The following is a 20,152-nucleotide window of genomic DNA, read 5'->3' on the forward strand; positions in this document are numbered from 1 at the left end:
TTATTTTATTTTGTGTTCACTCCATAAAGCATCTTTCAGTATTTAGAAAAGCTCTGTATACGTTTAATATATTATAATTATTATTATCTTATCCTGGCTCTCTTTGTTTTGTACGGGGAATGGGTTAACTTAGTGATTGTTCGTGCTTGGCACTTGTTTCTATGAACAACCTTACTGTTCTGCCAGGGATATATTGTTTCCCCTTCTGCTGACAAATGTACTTATTGTAAGTCGCTTTGGATAAAGGGTCTGCTAAATGCCCTTAATGTTAATGTACATTAAGGAGATGCTTTCATCTGAAGTGACTTAAAGTTGTTTTTTTGTGGGATTGGATCCACAACCTATTTGTTCTGACACCTATATTCTATCTACTTATTAATAAAGACAGAAAGAAGCTGTGATGTCTCTCTGTATGTGTGACAACTGCAATGTGCTTTGAGATCATTTTCCTCCAACCACACTGATTATTATTTCATGGTCTATATTTTATTCAATGTTTTGTATATTATTAATCTTTATCTTAACAAGACCTCATTAAGATAATTCTGTTAAGTTAAGTGGTTAGACCTTGTTAAGATAACGGATCATAAAAATACATGCATGTAGGGAGAGGGAGGGAGAGAGGGAGAGAGGGAGAGAGGGAGAGATGTGAGCCTTGGTTCTAGAACGGAGTTTGGTTGTAAGGGCACTTTGACCTCCTCCTTTTCCTCATCTTCCTGTGTCCGCCTCCTCCTGTATCTCGCCTCCTTCTCCAGTATCTCGCCTCCTCCTGTATCTCTGTGTTTCTCTGGTCGTCCGGCTCCTCTTCAGTGGGGAAGACGTCCAACGCTGTCATGAGCCAACCATGGAACGTGTCGGAGAGCGCTCAGCCGGCTCTGTTCATTATCTGTCAGGATTAAAGGAAGCATGGAGGGTTGTCTCTCTCTCTCTCTCTCTCTCTCTCTCTCTCTCTCTCTCTCTCTCTCTCTCTCTCTCTCTCTCTCTCTCTCTCTCTCTCTCTCTCTCTCTCTCTCTCTCTCTCTCTCTCTCTCTCTCTCTCTCTCTCTCTCTCTCTCTCTCTCTCTCTCTCTCTCTCTCTCTCTCTCTCTCTCTCTCTGTGTGTGTGTGTCATTCAACAAACATGACAGATAAATAAATAGGAAATGAGTAAGATGGCTGACTGTATTCATGGCATGCTGCCCGCACGGAAGGAAGGGTGTGTGTGTGTCTCTGGCAGGCTTGGATGTGTTGCTGGACCCACAAACCCACCTTCACCCCTCGCCCAGCTGTCATATCAGACCATCACACGTTTGCCTTATGGGGACACGTGTGTGTGTGTGTGAGAGATACACTTTGAATGTGTGTTAGAGAGAGAGAGCCACACACACTGAATGTGTGAGAGCGAGAGCAATAATGTGGAGCGACATAGGAATATTGCCAATCTTTATATATGTATCTTTATATATATATATATATATATACTACTCTATTTAAACAAACATGCCCACAGTCCCATACCACAATACTGTCTCCTCTCATTGTGTCTAACTACCCTGTCCATGTTAAACTGTAGTTAACTACCCGGGCCCTGTAGCCCTGTATTTAACTCACTCTAACTACCCTGTCCATGTTAAGCTGTAGTTAACTCACTTGAACTAACCGGTCCATGTTAAGCTGTAGTTATCTCACTCTAACTACCTGGTCCATGTTAAGCTGTAGTTAACTCACTCTAACTACCCGGTCCCTCTAGACCTGTAGTTAACTCACTCTAACTACCCGGTCCCTCTAGACCTGTAGTTAACTCACTCTAACTACCCTGTCCATGTTAAGCTGTAGTTAACTCACTTTAACTACCCGGCCCCTCTAGACCTGTAGTTAACTCACTCTAACTACCCTGTCCATGTTAAGCTGTAGTTAACTCACTCTAACTACCCGGTCCTTCTAGACCTGTAGTTAACTCACCCTAACTACCCGGTCCATGTTAAGCTATAGTAGACCTTCAAGGCTCAGCTACCCTAGAGGAGGTTAATATTTGTTAATTGTGTGCATGTGTGTGCGGGCGTGTATGTGTGTGCGTGCATGTGGGTGCGTGTGTGTGGCCATGCATGTGTGTGGGCTTGCTTGTGCGTGCGTGTGTGGCATGCACGTGCGTGTGTGTGTGGCAGTGCATGTGCGTGTGTGTGGGCGTGCATGTGTGTGTGTGTGTGTGTCTGTGCATGTGTGCGCGCGTGTGTGTCCCACTAGCTGTTGTTTCTCCGACCAGAGCAGGATCAACTCCTTGTTGTTTTGGGGCTGCGTTCAGAGATGCTAAATATAGAAGCCAGAGCCTAGCTGGTGGCTAGCCGCGGCCCCACACCGCCGAGCTAAACCCCTCCTGGGGGGGCTCCCTCCGGCCCCCCAGGAGGGGAGATCTGCCCCTATAATGAACGCATCGGTACATGGTTGAAGATGATACACGTGGAACACATAGGACCGGCCTTTAGGGTCTGAGACAGAGAGGGAGAAAGGCGGAGAGGGAGGGAGAGAGGGGGAGAGAGAGAGAGCCCACGGCAGTAGAGAACAGTATGGATATTGTAGAGATCCGTAGAAATAGAGTAGAGATACAGTCGATAGCAGTCGACACCAATCCAGATACAGTAGAGGATGTACATTTCTCTTTCCCCTGACTGCTCACACAGCTCTGCGCCGTGGATATTAAAACATCCTTTTATGTGTCAGATGCTTCCTCTGAAGGAACGCCATCCAAAAATAGAACTGAAACCAATGTTTAGTTATTTCTAAGGTCTGGTTCGTCATTAAGGACACAAACCCCCTCCGAGTGAATTCATAATTACCATGACAACCCCCACCCCCATAGTGTGCCCCGTAACGCGGTGGCAGCCCGGCCCGGTCTGATGCGCTCTGCGTCTCTCGCACCGATTTCAATTCCACTTCCCGTCAGCTCTCCGCCACTCTCCGCTGTTTCTGTGTCGAGGTTTCCGTGCCGCTCCTACCTTAGTAATGAACAGGAGTGTGTGTGTGTGTGTGTGTGTGTGTGTGTGTGTGTGTGTGCGTGTGCACCAGAGTGTGTGTGTGTGTGTGCGTGTATGTGTGTGTGCACCAGAGTGTGTGTGTGTGTGTTTGTGTGTGTGTGCATGCACCAGAGTTTGTGTATGTGTGCGCCAGAGTGTGTGTGTGCACCAGAGAGAGAGAGAGAGAGTGTGTGTGTGTTTATGTGTGTGTGTGTGTGTGTGTGTGTGTGTGTACACACAAGTGAGTGTGAATGAGAGATGAAAGCAGGTGGATATGAAAGTCACACACTGGTGTGTGTTTGTGTGTGTGTGTGTGTGTGTGGGTGGGTGTGCGTGTGTTTGTGTGTATGTCTGTGTGTGCACATCTTCATGTTTTTAGTAGATGGGTTAAATGTGTGCGTGTGTGTGTGTGTGTGTCTCTAACAGAGGAAAGCAGCATATGTATAATTGATGATTGACTGCTCTTATTTTGTGCCTGGTTAATACCTGCATGCTGAGTCTGTGCGTTGGCGCTCTGGTCATACTTTAATTTGCATTCCTTTAATAATCGATAGAAAATAAAGCGTCTCCCTGGTCTGTCCGTGTTAGTCCATCTACCCATTTATTGTTGCGTGACTGCAACACATTTTGTATGACTTCAGTATGTTAGTGTGTGTGCGTGTGTGTTGAGGCATGTGGTAATGGGAGAAAAGAGAGAATAGGAGAGAGAGAGAGAGAGAGAGAGAGAGAGAGAGAGAGAGAGAGAGAGAGAGAGAGAGAGAGAGAGAGAGAGAGAGAGAGAGAGAGAGAGAGAGAGAGAGAGAGAGAGAGAGAGAGAGAGAGAGAGAGAGAGAGAGAGAGAGAGAGGGGACAAGGAACCATTCCTCCATTCATTCATCCTGTTCTTTATCTGATAAATAATAAACTGCTCGAGTTAAGAGGGAAAAATGACCCACTTTATTCCTCCCTCTCCAAACACAAAACACACACACACACACACACACACACACACACACACACACACACACACACACACACACACACGTATGCACATACACGCATGCCAAACACATTTTCACACAGAGTTTCTATCTCCAGTCTGAACTGCATTGACGAGGACAAGATAGCTCGTAGACCGAAGACTGGCACACACACACACACACACAAAAACACACAAACTTTAGGTCAATTTGAGTGTGTTTGTGTCTGTGTGTGTGTTTGTCTGCGTGCATCTGTTCCTCTGCCAGTCTCTGGTCTCCATGGTGACAGAGTGAGAGGGGGGTGATGACCGTTATCACCAGGGGGCCCATACAACCCCCCCGTCTCTCTCTCGCTCGCTCGCTCGCTCTCTCTCTCTATATTTTAGTTGCTATGTTCTATATTATATTGTTTTCACGCATTATGACTTTAATGCATTCCCGCATTACAACAAATTATGATGGGCTTATCCTCGAAGAATCTCATAACATACCCTTGTAATAACGTGTGTGCCTGTGTTTGTTTGAATGTGTGTGTTTTTGTTTGTGTGTGTGTTTGTGACTTTTCATATTCATCCTTTTAATTTGAGGATTGCGAATCTCACTTCAGAACCGCCGGTAGAAGGTCGGGTCACACAGGGTCTGAATACCCCAGTGATATCCCGGGGACGAGATCTAAACATGTACGATATGGGCCCCCAGTCAGGGGACGCAGCCCGCCCACGCTTCAGTCGAGGAGCCGGCAGCCACCGTCAGAATGACAAAGGTTCAGCGAGTTCCCCTTCGTTCGTCTTGTGGTCGGGCTTGAGAACAAAATTCTAAGTCTGTGGTAGCACACGCCTTGCAGTGTGAGAATCAGCGGGACCGACGACAGCGACGGACGTTAAACTGAACTGAAATGTTCCAGGTTTCTCCCCAGGATGGAGTTACCAGGCTGGAGGCCATGGCAGGGGGGTCCATAGAATGAAGAGACCAAGAAGCGCTACCTATTAATAATGCCATCGGGTTGGTAATTGAATAAACCCACTAGAGTAATGTCGCAGTGTGATCCGTCAAGAGCTGCTAAGTGGTTTCTCGAGGTGAATAGCTCTAGTCATGCAGTGCAACTGCTCAAAACTTGCACAATATTCAAACCACCTCTCTGCTTTGTCATAATGCAAAGTATAGGCCTACTCTCAGGCTCATCCCTGCCTCCTCCCTAGGGCTCGCTAACCTCAGCGCCGCCTCCTCCCTAGCGCTCGCTAACTCCACCACCGCCTCCTCCCTAGCGCTCGCTAACTCCACCACCGCCTCCTCCCTAGCGCTCACTAACTCCACCACTGCCCCCTTCCTAGCGCTCGCTAACCTCAGTGCCGCCTCCTTCCTAGCGCTCGCTAACTCCACCACCGCCTCCTCCCTAGCGCTCGCTAACCTGAGAGCTAGTTCCTCCCTAGCGCTCGCTAACTCCACCACCCCCTCCTCCCTAGCGCTCGCTAACCTGAGCGCTAGTTCCTCCCTAGCGCTCGCTAACTCCACCACCGCCTCCTCCCTAGCGCTCGCTAACCTGAGCGCTAGTTCCTCCCTAGCGCTCGCTAACTCCACCACTGCCTCCTCCCTAGCGCTCGCTAACCTCGGCGCAGCTATTTTTAGACGGCTGACGACTGCAGCGGAGCACGACGTGCTAGCGGTCTCCCGGCTCCCCGCTCTGCGCGGCGGCGTCTCCGGCGTCGCGGTGCCAGGAGCCGCCGCCCACAGCCACTTCCTCCAGGGGCCGTTAGCTCCTAGCGTTAGCGCTGGGCCCCTAGCGCTGTGATTAATCAATGTCTGTTATTGAGCGGCTGCGAGTGTTACAGCTGAAATTATATTGTATTACTCCACCCAGGGGGTGAGGAGGAGGGAAGAGAGGGGGGAGGAGGGGAGAGGGAGGGAGGGGGGGAGAGGGTGAGGAGGGAAGAGAGGGTTGTAGGAGAAGGGGGAGGGAGGGGGGTGATGAGGGGAGAGGGAGGGAGGGGGGAGGGGATAGAGGATAGAGTAGAGGGTTATTACTCAGAAGGAATGCAATCAAGTATAGTATTGAAACCTCCAACACACACGCGCGTGCGCGCGCAAACGTAAACTTACACACACAGTCACACACAAACGTAAACTCACACACACACGCACAAACTCATACACACACACACGCATACAAGAAGCACACACACTGACACAAGCGTGCGTTTACAAGCAATCTCACACACCCTCACACAAATGCGCACTCACACACAACTGCCTTAAAGCATGTAACATATACATCATGTTCTAATGTTTTATTCTGGAACACACACACACACAGTGGGGACGGTCTCTCCAGCTGAGGGACCAGGCTAGAGGAAGCAGGACAGCGATCTGAGAGATGAGCTACTCACACAACTGAATGACTCTCCTCCTTGTTGTCATAACGAGGCGCCAGCAGACTTCAAGGGCCATGCACCTGGCGTTAATTACCCAGCAGGCATTGTTGTTGCTTTTGCCGCTGGTTCAGTAATGAACAAGGTGACAAGGGAGAATGAGGCCCAATCCCATTTCTACCCCTTACCCCTTCGCCTTACCCCTTCAAAACAAGGGGAAGGGGTAAGGGGTAGAAATGGGATTGGGCCTAAATACTTGGAAGAACCAAATTCACGCCCAGATGCTTTTAGCCGTGGGCAGAACCTTTGAGCGCGTCTCCCAGTATGGGTTGCCAGTCAGCTGGGGTGGCACCTTTTTACATTTCTTTTCCCAGCTGAGTGCCGAGGTGTCCCTGAGCAACAGCCCCCCAAATGCTCCTGGCCAGCTGGCTGTAGTCCTGCATGGGAGACACCGCCGTCGGTGGGCGAATGTGTCAATTAATGAGTGAATGAAGGTTCTGTATGAATGAATCAATGAATGGTTGTAGGAATGTGTGTGAATGACTGAATCAATGTCTGAATGACTGAATCAATGTGCGTATGACAAACTGAATTTGTGTATGAATGAAAGACTAAATTGAAGACTGAATGAATGTGTGTTTGGATGTGTGAATGGAGGACTGAATAAATGTCTGCATGGATGTGTGTATGGATGACTGAATAAATGTGCACATGAATGTGTGTACGGGGGACTGAATAAATGAATGCATGAATATGTGTATGAATGGGTGTATTAATGTGTGTATGAATGGGTGTATTAATGTGTGTATGAATGTGCGCATGACTGGGTGGACGTGAGGCCCTGACCGGTGAGATGCGCGCTGAAGAATGAAGCCAAATACTGTTGAGCACCAGCTGGGCTCTCCAACCCTTTCTTATCAAACGCGCCGCAGAAACATTTCCAGCTGAATGCGTCTGCACTACGGTAGGCTGTCCGGGAAGGCCGTGGGTTCGATGCCAGCCCGCGGGTGCTCAGACACGCACAGAAAGTCGCTGCGTCACTCCTGAAATGTGCGGTGAGACTGTGCTTTCGCCTGCAGACTGCAGCCGTAGCAACTTTCTGCCGGTCCATTACGGTGATAAATCCACAGGGACTGCGGCCAGCCTGGACGTCCTCTGGTCTGTTCTTACACTGAGGAGTGTGTGTGTGTGTGTGCTCGTATGGGCTGTGGCGAGGACAATGGTTCCCCGCTCCAAGGGAGAGTGCTTCAGTGTGGAGGGGGAAATGCCAGGTGAGGTGTCACTGTTCAGACGCGTGTAAAGTGAACTCGGACGGAAGCTGGAGCTGGGCCGAGGATGTGCAGATGTAGAGAGAGGATTGAAACGCGCACGCGCGCGCGCGCGCACACGCGCACACACAGAGACACAGCCAGATACTCGCGCACAGACAATCGCGCCCAGACACACGCGCCCAGACACGCACACACACACACACACAAAGACACACGCAACAAACACACACGCACGCGCGCACCTCACACGCACGGACCACACACACACATACACACACACGCACACACATTTCTCTTCGTTTATCTGTATCATTATACTATTTATCATTATCATACCCTCCGTCATTCTCTCTTTCGCTCATTCTCTCTGTCCATCCCTGATAATCATCATTTATCCATCATTATGTCGTTTTGATTCCAGCAGTCTTTCCACCCCCTCTCCCTAACCCTCTGTTTCCATCCCATAATAAGTGTAATATACTGTTATTAGAAAATTGTTGCCGGCTGCTCCCCCCCACTCCTCTGCCATCCAATAATACTAACCCCTGGGTGAAGAGGGGGCATTACTCTGAAGGCCCCACAGCGATGTCGCCCTCCCTGGCCTGTGGGCCAGGAGGTGGGCAGCAACATTAAGGCCCAATCCCGTTTCTACCCCTTACCCCTCCCCCTTACCCCTTCCCCTTACCCCTCCCCCTTGGTTTGAAGGGGTAAGGGGAAGGGGTAAGGGGTAGAAATGGGATTGGGCCTAAAGCCCAATCCCATTTCTACCACTTACCCCTTCCCCTTAGCCCTTCCCCTTACCCCTTCAAAACAAGGGGGAGGGGTAAGGGGGAGGGGTAAGGGGTAGAAATGGGATTGGGCCTGGGGGCGACATGGTGGGAGTGGAGGTGATCTCCTGGATGTGGGCATCGCTCCCTGATGGAGGTGACTTGGGTGCGTTGAGGTGAGGGTGGAGGTGAGGAAGGCAGGATAGAGATTAAGGTGGAGGTTAGGGAGGCAGGATAGAGATTAAGGTGGAGGTGAGGGAGGCAGGATAGAGGTTAAGGTGGAGGTGAGGTTAAGGTGGAGGTGAGGAAGGCAGGATAGAGGTTAAGGTGGAGGTGAGGAAGGCAGGATAGAGGTTAAGGTGGAGGTTAGGGAGGCAGGATAGAGGTTAGGATGGAGGTTAGGGAGGCAGGATAGAGGTTAAGGTGGAGGTTAGGGAGGCAGGATAGAGGTTAAGGTGGAGGTGAGGAAGGCAGGATAGAGGTTAAGGTGGAGGTGAGGAAGGCAGGATAGAGGTTAAGGTGGAGGTGAGGAAGGCAGGATAGAGGTTAAGGTGGAGGTGAGGGAGGCAGGATAGAGGTTAAGGTGGAGGTTAGGGAGGCAGGATAGAGGTTAAGGTGGAGGTTAGGGAGGCAGGATAGAGGTTAAGGTGGAGGTTAGGGAGGCAGGATAGAGGTTAAGGTGGAGGTTAGGGAGGCAGGGTGGAGGAGAGGTGGGAAGGTGGTGGTGACTAGGGGAGGGTAGAGGTGACCAGAAGAAGGGCATGGCCCCCCTGAGGGTCTCATCGATGCTGAAAGCCAGCCTCTCGTCGGCACGGTAACGAGAGCTTCAGAAGTCTGCCACCAAAAATAACCAGAGGCATCTGATTGGTTCATGTAGACCCCGTGGGCAGAGGTGTGTCTTTTTGTGTGTGTGTTTTATACTGGTTCCAGCCTCTAATCCCCGTTCCTTATTGTTCCAGCTTCCTTCGTTTACAAAAAAATCAAAACACAAAAATGATCTCCGATGGCACGACTCAGTCTGCCGCTGAGAATCCTCCTCAATACTTTTGCTATTCAGGCTCATTGCTCCAGTCTTCCGTATATTTCTCTGTGTTTATTACATTTCTCAAACCTAATATATTTACAAGCGCAGAATTTATTCAAGCGATCACTCACCCAATAATTCCTTCTCGAGCCCAAGGAGATCTTTAGAGATATGGGGGCAATATACAGATATTTATAGTCTGTATATCTCTGGATGAGCAGTTTGGCCCTGTGTGGTTCCTAGTTGTCTTGTGTGATTCTGTATGGTTATGTGTGGTTCCGTATGGTTCCGTATGGTTCTAGGCTATGTTTTCTGACTCCAGGGTTCCGCGCTGTTGTCGATTTAGCAGCTGAATACAGCCGGCATGCCCCTTGTGGAGGAGCTCTGAATAATAGATGGCTCTTGGAGTGCGGGACTGTCTGTGTGTTTATCTGGATCGGCACGCTCTTTACGGCTGGTTTACTAAGAGGTTAGCCGCCGTTGTTTACCTGACACATGGCAATAACAGTAGCAAACTCCCACTGGGGTCGATCTTATGCCTGTATTCACTGTTTGGACCCTACCTGCTCCTTAATGACCTGTGTCTTTGCTGCTGAAACCCTACCTGCTTCTTAATGACCTGTCTCTGTACTGTCTAACCCCTACCTGCTCCTTAGTGACCTGTCTCTGTACTGTCTAACCCCTACCTGCTCCTTAGTGACCTGTGTCTGTACTCTCTAACCCCTACCTGCTCCTTAGTGACCTGTCTCTGTACTGTCTAGCCCCTACCTGCTCCTTAGTGACCTGTCTCTGTACTGTCTAACCCCTACCTGCTCCTTAATGACCTGTCTCTGTACTGTCTAACCCCTACCTGCTCCTTAGTGACCTGTGTCTGTACTGTCTAACCCCTACCTGCTCCTTAAAACCCAACACACACCGGCGCCAAAGCGGCGCGTCAAAACTCCGCCCCCATGATTCCGGACGTACTAGCCCACACCGGCGCCGACTAGACTAGGCTTCACACCCCTGTTCTATTCCCTAGCGTCGCCGCCCCTGAAAAAGCCTTTTTCTAAAGCTGTTTCAACATCCCGGCTTGATAGAAGGTCCTGTACATATGGAGATTGTTGATGCACTAGATGAATAATTCCACACTGCAAAAAGAATGAGCAATGAAAGTAAATAAAGTGTGTAAAGTGACTAAACCGTCAGTGTGCCTGAATGTACATAAAGTAACTATGAATGAATGTGACTATCATTGTAAGCACAAAGAGAGGATCATGGGCATCAGGGCCATATATGTAGTCATAAAACAACTGGTATGACGTTATGGTAGCCTATACCGACTAGGTTTGTTGATCTGCTTCTTTCAAAACATATCACAACGGTGCTGCAGCGCGCTGCTTCCTATCGGTGCTGGGGGCGGCAATTGACGCAAGTGAAATAGCGCTCTGCTGCGCTTGGGTGCCGGTGTGTGGCTTCATGACCCGTGTCTGTACTGTCTAACCCCTACCTGCTCCCTAATGAGCTGTCTCTGTACTGTCTAACCCCTTCCTGCTCTTAATGACCTGTGTTGGGGTCCACAGTATGGTTTCTATGAAAGAAGCGTGTCCTGAATGACTTGACAGGAGCCCTAGTGGAAAAGCCCCCCAGGGAAGTCTGTTTCATTCCGCTTTCCATTAGCAGAAATCATCTCAAATCGGCAGAGGAAACGTTCCTAATTGGAGAATGCACGAATGGTCTTTGGAGAGAGTTGAACAAATTAGAATCGCAACAGCCACAAACAAGCACACACTTCCGTTTACTATCTTTGGCAGAGGAGAACCTCACTGCAGTAGAAAACATCAAGAGGGAACGGCCACCTCGGCGACAAACCAATGTTCCACGCCAGATCACCAAGGAAACCGCAAAGAAAACTGAGAAATCCAACGTGTCATCAATGTTTTAAATGTTTTAAACACTTTAGCCTTCTAATCGAAACCCTTAGCCATCTAAATCAAACCCTTAACTTTATAATTCATCCCGTAGGTTTCTTATCTCAACTCTTAAACCTTCTTATCCAAACCCTTAGCCTTCTAATCCAAACCCTTAACCTTCGTATCCAAAACCTAAACCTTCTAATCCAAAGCTTTAGCCTTCTTATCCAAGCCCTTAACCTCCTAACGCTTCTCCTTACACGTTCTAACCCAAACCCCTAACCTTCTAATTAAACTCCTTACACCTTCTAATCCAAACCCTTAGCCTTCTAAACCAAACCCTTAACCTTCTAATATAAACCCTAAACCTTCTAATTCAAACCCTTTACCGTCTAATCCAATCCCTTAGCATTCTAATCCAAACCCGTTATCTCTTAATCCAAACCCTTAAGCCTTCCTATCCAAACCTGGCCACTGGCCTGACCATCATGGACTAAACATCTGTTAACCAATGCGCCACCATTTTGGGTCACAAGGTGGAATATTGCATTCCGCACATAAACCTCAGTGGCCATGGAGCCCACTCTCGCGTCTGCAGTTCAGGAGATCGTCTCGGAGGACAGTGAACGACTCAGCTCGGTCAGGGACTTTGATGCCGCCATGTCACATGGATCACAGGAGAGCAGCGCTAGGACACTGTCACAGGAGAGTGAAGCCAGTGTGTCTGTTGGCCGTCTGACAAATGAAAGCCATAATAGTGAACGCATCCGTATCCGTTCGCTAAGCTCTTAGAGCATGAACAGGACAGGCTGTGAAGACAGCTTGTCTTTCCAAATGGTAGCTACAGCAGCTGAGGAGGAAATCTCTCTTCTCTCGGGTGTCCAACCATACTGGAGATCTCAGACAGACCCCTGCGATACTCTGAAACATTCTCCATCTTTGTTCTGGACACACAGTGATGGAAATGCCTCCTCCCCTATACAGTGAAATACTTCACTGTACTATAGAAAACAACCCTTTTCTGATGAGTTAACCATTGTTCATAATGAAGGCATTTGGCAAAGCCTGTATAGAAATACTTGTTTTTGTGTGTGTTACTGTGTTTTCATGGATGAAACATACATTTTTGCGTCTGTGATCTAATTTTCAAGTGAATCTAAAGACGGATGGGGGAAGAACGTGGGACTTTGATTGGCTAAAGACCCCAATAACATTATTCATGTAATCAATCTGTATTATCCCAATTGCAGGAATGTGCTCAACCTTTAAATAAAATCCCCTCAGTAACTTTGTCTTATATTAATTAACACCTCTGAGTTCCTTTGAGCTCACTCAACTCTGGTGCCGTATTAATCATTCGCTCCCACCACCTCTCAGCCGTCAAGAATCAAGCAGTTTTTCGTTCTCTTTGCGCTGAGATGATGGATAACTGGTTTTGGAAAAGCGCTCCACTTGGAAAGCCCTTTCCAATAAGTGTAGTCTCAGCAGTCCTGCCCCCAGTAAAGATTCATTAACACAGCACGCCGCCCCGGATAAAGCCTCTCTGAAGCCCCTCAGGCCTGGGGCGCTGCTCAGAGCCAGCCCCCTGATGTAAGACAAATGAACCTCAATCCCCCAAAACATCCCACCCCATCAATTTCCCTCCATTTTTTCTCTCTGACGTATAAAACGTTATTTCGATCGTGGGACGGCAGCTTCTGTGACTCATTGTGGAAATTAGATCCCGCGAAGTCGAAAGAATGAAACACTACGTTTTCAAAACCGATGAATAAATAATGTGCATTTTCTTTTAAGCGAGATCCCTTGTTTTCCCTGAATCTTCTTCACCAGGACGTCAGAGTCGTTCTGCTTGGAACGATGTGTCGGAAACAAGCCCCTTGGCTGGCCACCTCGCTCGCCGACGAGGGCCCGGAATAGACAGCCGTTCAGGCCCCCCCCCCCGCCCCCTGGTGCCCGTGCATGTGTCTGGCTTGGCGGTCGCTGCTGCGGGGCCTGGACCGTGAATCGGGGGGGGGGGGGGCCTGCATGCGACGCTCAACGAGAAGATGGCAGAAGGAAATAGACGAGGGACAATCAGGTCAGCGAAAAAATTTGAGGCCGTGCGAGAGGAGAATGTGAGTCAAGCCACTCGAAGCCACGCCGGCCCTTTCATCTAGTAGAAGAAGAAGATGAGGAAGAAGAGGAAGACGAGGAAGAAGAGCTTCAGGACGCGTCCGACAGCCAGGCGCCCACGGCCATGTGCCAGTGCCAATTGTATCCGCCCGGAGTGGCAGCTGAACTCTTTGGCACGAGCCGTCTTAACAAGCATCTCTAAGACGGAAACTGCCGCCTGGGATTTTTTTTTTTGCCAATTAAGCGAGTTTCACTCTCTTCCGCCTCGCTCACATTCTCACGCCAAAGCCCAGCCCTCACCCCAACCGGCTCTCTTTCCATTCCCACGCGGGGTCTTTGCGGTACGGCAGCCTGCCGGTGGTCCGTCAGCGGAGGAACTATAGAACACCACCTGGCCCGGTAGCGCAACCTCCTCGTCCTCCAACCACGTGTTTGAAAGAGTCGCCCTTACCCTCTCTCTCTCTCTCTACCAACTCCCCTGGAACTGCAGACTACTACCTGAGTCGGGGAGGCTGGCCAGGTAGCCCAACCTCCTAGTCCTCCAACCATCACATGTGTCGCTCCCACTCTCTCTCCACCAACCGTCCTGTCCGTTCTCTGTCGGGTCCATCTCTATTTGGCAGGCAGAAAGACCCTGCCAAATAGAGATGTGTATACAGATCGACTGCTCCAGAGGCCTCAGGGGGGAGCGTTCCATCCCGTAAAGCCCATTCCGGAGGTCCCCCAGGGTATGAAACGGTCCACCTCCTATCGCAAGCATCCATGACATAAAACAACAAGCTTCGAGAGTGACGAGCCTTCTCTGGGCCCCCAAAGACACTCGTCTTTGGGGGCCCAGAGAAGACTCGTCACTCTGGATCTCTTCTGGCAGATCTCCTGTGGCCCCCCCCTCGGTGGCTTGCCAAAACCCCATTAAGAACGGTCCCAGAGCTGGAAGTCATTGTTTGCTCCGCTCAGCACAGCAGCCCCGTCCCCGTCCCCCTCGCCCCCCTCCGTTCCCCCCCCGTCCCCCTCGTCCCCCCCCGTCCCTTCCTCATGATTAATGCAGGCGTCCATTTCCTTTTGTTTTTCCTACAACAACACTGTTACGTAACAGCCACGTGGCATTAGTTAACGGAAGGGAGCCATGCGTGCACGGATGGATTTGTGGTGGTTTTTCTTTATCGGTCTGCTTGTGTTCACGCACTACAATACCCCAATGAACTGCTGAGGGGGGACTCTGCTGACCGAAGCAGATCTCCTCTTTGTGATTTGGTGGAAGGGCTTTAGATGTCTGAGAAGATGTTTGTATCAGACAGACAGAGACCGGTCGTTAAGGAGCAGGTATGGGTTAGACAGTACAGAGACAGGTCATTAAGGAGCAGGTAGGGGTTAGACAGTACAGAGACAGGTCATTAAGGAGCAGGTAGGGGTTAGACAGTACAGAGACAGGTCATTAAGGAGCAGGTAGGGGTTAGACAGTACAGAGACAGGTCATTAAGGAGCAGGTAGGGGTTAGACAGTACAGAGACAGGTCATTAAGGAGCAGGTAGGGGTTAGACAGTACAGAGACAGGTCATTAAGGAGCAGGTAGGGGTTAGACAGTACAGAGACAGGTCATTAAGGAGCAGGTAGGGGTTCCTCTCTAACCTGTCACCAGCATCTAGCCAAAGTCGAAATGACCTCTCCTTTCTTACCAGCGTCTAACTCAACTGGTAGTGACCTCTCCTCTCTAACCAGCGTCCAACTAAACTGGTAGTGACCTCTCCTCTCTAACCAGTGTCTTACTGGTAGTGACCTCTCCTCTCTAACCCGCGTCTAACTGGTAGTGACCTCTCCTCTCTAACCTGCGTCTAACTGGTAATAGTGACCTCTCCTCTCTAACCAGCGTCTAAATAAACTAGTTGTGACCTCTCCTCTCTAACAAGTGTCCAACGGGTAGGGACCTCTCGTCTCTAACCAGCGTCTAACTGGTAATAGTGACCTCTCCTCTCTAACTGGTAGTGACCTCTCCTCTCTCGTCTCTAACCAGCGGCTCCCTAAACTGGTAGGGACCTCTCCTCTCTAACAAGTGTCTAACGGGTAGGGACCTCTCGTCTCTAACCAGCGGCTCCCTAAACGGGTGGTAATCTCCCGTACCTCAGGCTAGTGGGCGCCCGATGTGGAGCTGAGTGGGGGCTGATAAGGCGGAGGGTGCTGCTACATGGCCACGGGCCAGGCAGGGTCTCTGTCCTCTCAGATAATAATGATAATAATGCATTGAATTTATATAGCGCTTTTTCCTAGACACTCAAAGACGCTTTACATTGAAGGGGGGGACCTCACTCATCACCACCAGTGTGATGAGTGTGTGAGTGGAGCATCACGGTGGAGAGCTTAAGAGGGTGGGCGGGTAATGTAACGCACCGTTACGTACTGTAACCTGGCCCGGAGCGAGGTAAACCCGGACCGGAGCCTCAGGGGAGGAGACCGGACGGGATTTATGGGGCCAGAGGCATGACTCGACACGGATATCCAACCAACAGCTTGGTCACCATGTTGCCATAACAGTAGCACACGTTAGCATGTAACGTGTGTAACTTAAAGTGCATAAACTTACTTTCTATGAACTTGTATTGCATTAACTTATATTACATTCAATTCCATTAAATGAAATTTAATAATAATCACCATTACAGTCTCAAAGGGCTTAACGGACCAAATGTTTATGACAACCCCCTTGACAAAGCCCCCACAAGGGCAAGAAAAATTAGAGAAGAAACGCATGGGATCCTTTTTTCCAGGGATGGTCAGGAGTGCAATGGTTGCCATAATTGACATACAGGTAAAAACATGCAAAACATATTGAATTGATGATGGGTTGCTGGCCGGTTAACCACGACGGGAGTCCAGGCGTCCAGTCGCAGTCACCGCAACACGATAGAACAGACAAAACACTGAATTAGAAGGGAAAAGTACATAGGGGAAATGTATTCTGCCATTAATTTTGTAACTGCATTAACAAAAGCACAAACAAACATGCATTAGTCTTTGCATGGCATCTGTATCGCTTTAACGCTGCACCTTTCAGTTAAATAGAAAACTTGACAGCCCCTGAGGGCCTTCTCGATTCACAACATCACACAAAGTTTTTCAATGAAATATTTCATGCCGGTGTTGAGACAAAGGAATAGTCTTTGGCTTTGACTCACAGCATCAATCATTATACTGCAATGAAATAGATATTCCAATTAATTTCTGACTCTGATCCGGTCTGATCAAGGTCCGCTCTGATCCGGTCTCTGATGTTACTCTTCCTTCTCCCTCTCTCTCCCTTTACCTCGCACTCCCTCTCTCCCCATCTCTGTCTCTCTCTCTCTCTCCCCTCTCCCCCCTCCCTCCCTCCCTCCCCCTCTCTCCATCACTCTCCCCTCCCTCCCTCCCTCCCCCTCTCTTCCTCTCTCTCCCCTCCACTTCTCTCCCTCTATCCCTCTCTCTCCCTTTACCTCACACTCCCCCTCTCCCCTTCTGTCTCTCCCTCTCCCTCTCTCTCCCCTCCGCTTCTCTCCCTCTCTCCCCTCCGCTTCTCTCCCCCTCTCTCCCCTTCCCCTCGCTCCCTCTCTACTACCTCTCTCTCCCCTCGACCTCTCTCCCCTCTCCCCTCTCCCCACCTCCCTCCCCCTCTCTCAGATCATCTTCCGTAAGATCAGCGAGGTGAAGAAGGAGGAGGAGGAGCGGCAGCGGGCGAAGAACGAGGTGCAGCTGACCATCCCCCAGGACCACCCCGTCCGCAAGCTCTTCCAGAAGTTCAAGCAGCAGAAGGAGCTGCGCACCCAGGGCCCGTCGGGCTCCCAGGCCGACCTGGAGAAGAACCAGCTCCAGGGGGACCCGCAGCACCAGCAGCAGCACCTCCACCCCCACAGCCTCCAGCTGGGCCACTCCAGCCTGCAGCACTCCCTGCCTCTGTCCCGGCCCCCGCTGCAGCAGAACGGGGCCCCCCCCAGCAGCAGCGTGCTCACCGTGTCCCAGGTGACGCCCATGCAGAGCTACGCCCCCGCCCCGGGCCCCGCCCCCGCCGCCACCAAGCAGAACAACCGAGACATCATGGAGCTGCAGCCCAGCGCGGTGACGGTCGCCGCGGGCGACGGCCCGGCCCAGGCCCGGCTGAAGGCCGCCGTCAGCCCCACGGCGGCGGCGCCGGCTCCGGCCCGGCCCGCCGCCCGCGGCTGGATGAGGCTGAAGGGCAATGTGGCCCCGCCCCCGGCGCCCGCGGCCGAGCCGCGGAGGGAGGGGCTCAACAACGCCCCCAAGGCGGTCTCCGTGGAGACGCTGTCCCAGGAGGAGGCGGGGGGGCGGGGCGGCGGGCGGGGGGAGCGGGAGGAGGGCGACGTGTCGGCCAACAACCCGCTCCGCAAGACGGACTCGTGCGACAGCGGCATCACCAAGAGCGAGCTGCGCATCGACCGGGCCGGGGACGCCCGGACCCCCGCGGCCGTCAGCCCCCTCCTCCCCGGGGGAGGGGGAGGGGGGTCTCCTCACCCCTTCTGCCCCATCCCGGAGCAGGCCCTGCACGCCGCCCTGCACGAGACGCGCCTGGAGCTCCGCGGGGACATCCGGACCCTGGGGGGCCGGCTGGGGGCGCTGGAGAGCCAGGTGGCCCAGATCATCAGCCTGCTGTCGGACCCCCGGCGGCCCTCCCTGGGGGGTCCTCCGCACCCCGCCACCTCCCCCCCCTCCTCCACCACCGCCGCCGCCGCCGCCGCCATGACCGCCACGGCCGCCACGGCCGCCACGCCCAGAGCCAAGATCAAACGGCAGGACATCTTCACCGTGTCCAGACCCGTGTCCCCCGACTCGGAGAAGGAGGTGTCCGAGGGTCTCTGAGGGGGAAGGGGGGGGGGGTGCAGCGATTTGATTGGACTGGAGGGGGTTGCATTTTTTTGAAGAACCTGGACTCTATTCGGGTTGGTTCTGCTGCGCCATCGGCTTCAGCCGCTTAACGCTAACTCTCTAAAGAATAGACTAGCCTGCTGGATAACTCCGCTATCGACTGACTAGCCTGCAGGATAACTCCTCTAACGACTGACTAGCCTGCAGGCTAACTCGGCTGTAGACTGACTAGCCCGCAGGCTAACTCGGCTGTAGACTGACTAGCCCGCAGGCTAACTCCGCTATCGACTGACTAGCCTGCAGGCTAACTCGGCTAGAGACTGACTAGCCCGCAGGCTAACTCGGCTGTAGACTGACTAGCCCGCAGGCTAACTCCGCTATCGACTGACTAGCCTGCAGGCTAACTCGGCTATAGACTGACTAGCCCGCAGGCTAACTCGGCTATAGACTGACTAGCCTGCTGGATAACTCCGCTATCGACTGACTAGCCTGCAGGCTAACTCGGCTATAGACTGACTAGGCTGCTGGCCAACCTCCCGTCTAACTCAGCTTCAGACTTCTGGCTACTTGAACATTTGCACAAAGACTCCTGGCGCGCGTTGAAGCGAGCACTAGCGCTCACAGTACTCAGTGACTCCTCTCCATTCTCCTCTCTTTACTGTACATACCTCTGTCTGCATGACCAGCTGGTTACTGGCCTGCCAAAGAAATTATTTGACGTACGTTGTTGCCTGTACATTATGCAGTTGACTGCATGCAAAAAGTGATTTAAAGCGTGCCGCGAGTTTGGATTGAGCTTCACTGTACAAAGGACTATTTTTCAGCGATCATTTACTACGTGGACTTTCAGGGTTTGCATATCGGTAGCACTATACCCATACATGCCCCCGATTCCCACGCAGCTCCAGATCCTGCATGGATTATCTGCACACAGGCCTCCTCCTATTGGGTTTAAAGGCTTAGTCTGTCTGGCCCCGCAGGTGAAAGGAATACAATCACTCTTTCCCTAAAACCGTCCAAGCGAAACACAGAATAAGTCAGAGAGGTGGGACTTCCCATTTTGAGGCGAGTCTTTGTATACACGCCCTCGGGTTAGCGACGTAGCTACTCAAAGCGATTTCTATTTTTGATGACACACAGACGGCGTTCGCCCATTCCTCGCCATCGGGGTTAAAATCCCGAAGTTGTAATTGTATTTTTTTGCTCGAATGCTCCAGTCGGCTCAGCGTGAGAAGCCAGGAGGTTCAGAACGCGGGCGGGGATCTCGTTCTCCCGTTCGTATCTGCATGACGACGGGCGTGCGCTGAGCCCACCAGCCGCGATCCACGCTCAACCGGTGGGGAAATAAGAGGAATATCCCAGCCTGCCTTAGACAACCCCCCCCCCCCCCTCGGTAATACAACATGGATCACTGTTCTCTCCAACTCACCGTTCTAGTCCTGCATGACGACGAGTAGTTTTATACTCTGCAGTGCATTATGGGAAGGGCCACAGCTCCTGATGTTTTTGCACGCCGTACATACACATACATACACATGCACACACACACACACACACACACACACACACACACACACACACACACACACACACACACACACACACACACACACACACACACACACACACACACACACACACACACACACACACACACACACACACACACAGGTGTGCCTGGTGATGTACTAAAGGCCAGTTTTTCTGAATGTCGGCTCAGATGATTTTTCCTTCTCTTCTCATGCACACAAATGCACACGTACACACAAGCACGCACATACAGGGTAATACACAAGCACACTTGCACAATACACACCAAAAAACCCACATACACACCCACAATACATAGCAATACACACACAAACACACACACACGCACACAAATAAACACATACAAACACACACACACATAAAGAAATACAC

At 51.2% G+C, this 20,152-nt stretch overlaps 1 protein-coding gene across 1 annotated transcript in view; it reads left to right on the forward strand.

Annotated features, from left to right (window-relative positions):
* The window catches only part of kcnh5b (potassium voltage-gated channel, subfamily H (eag-related), member 5b), an 82,188-nt gene extending 62,368 nt beyond the window's left edge, over positions 1-19,820 (forward strand). The window contains exon 13 of the mRNA XM_030355865.1: positions 17,030-19,820. Coding sequence (XP_030211725.1) covers positions 17,030-18,223 — 1,194 coding nt within the window. The 3' untranslated portion in view covers positions 18,224-19,820. The remainder of the gene's footprint in view (positions 1-17,029) is intronic.
* Positions 19,821-20,152: the final 332 nt, after the last annotated feature.

This window comes from Gadus morhua, chromosome 5 (genome assembly GCF_902167405.1).
Source record: "Gadus morhua chromosome 5, gadMor3.0, whole genome shotgun sequence".
Taxonomy (NCBI): Eukaryota; Metazoa; Chordata; class Actinopteri; order Gadiformes; family Gadidae; genus Gadus; species Gadus morhua.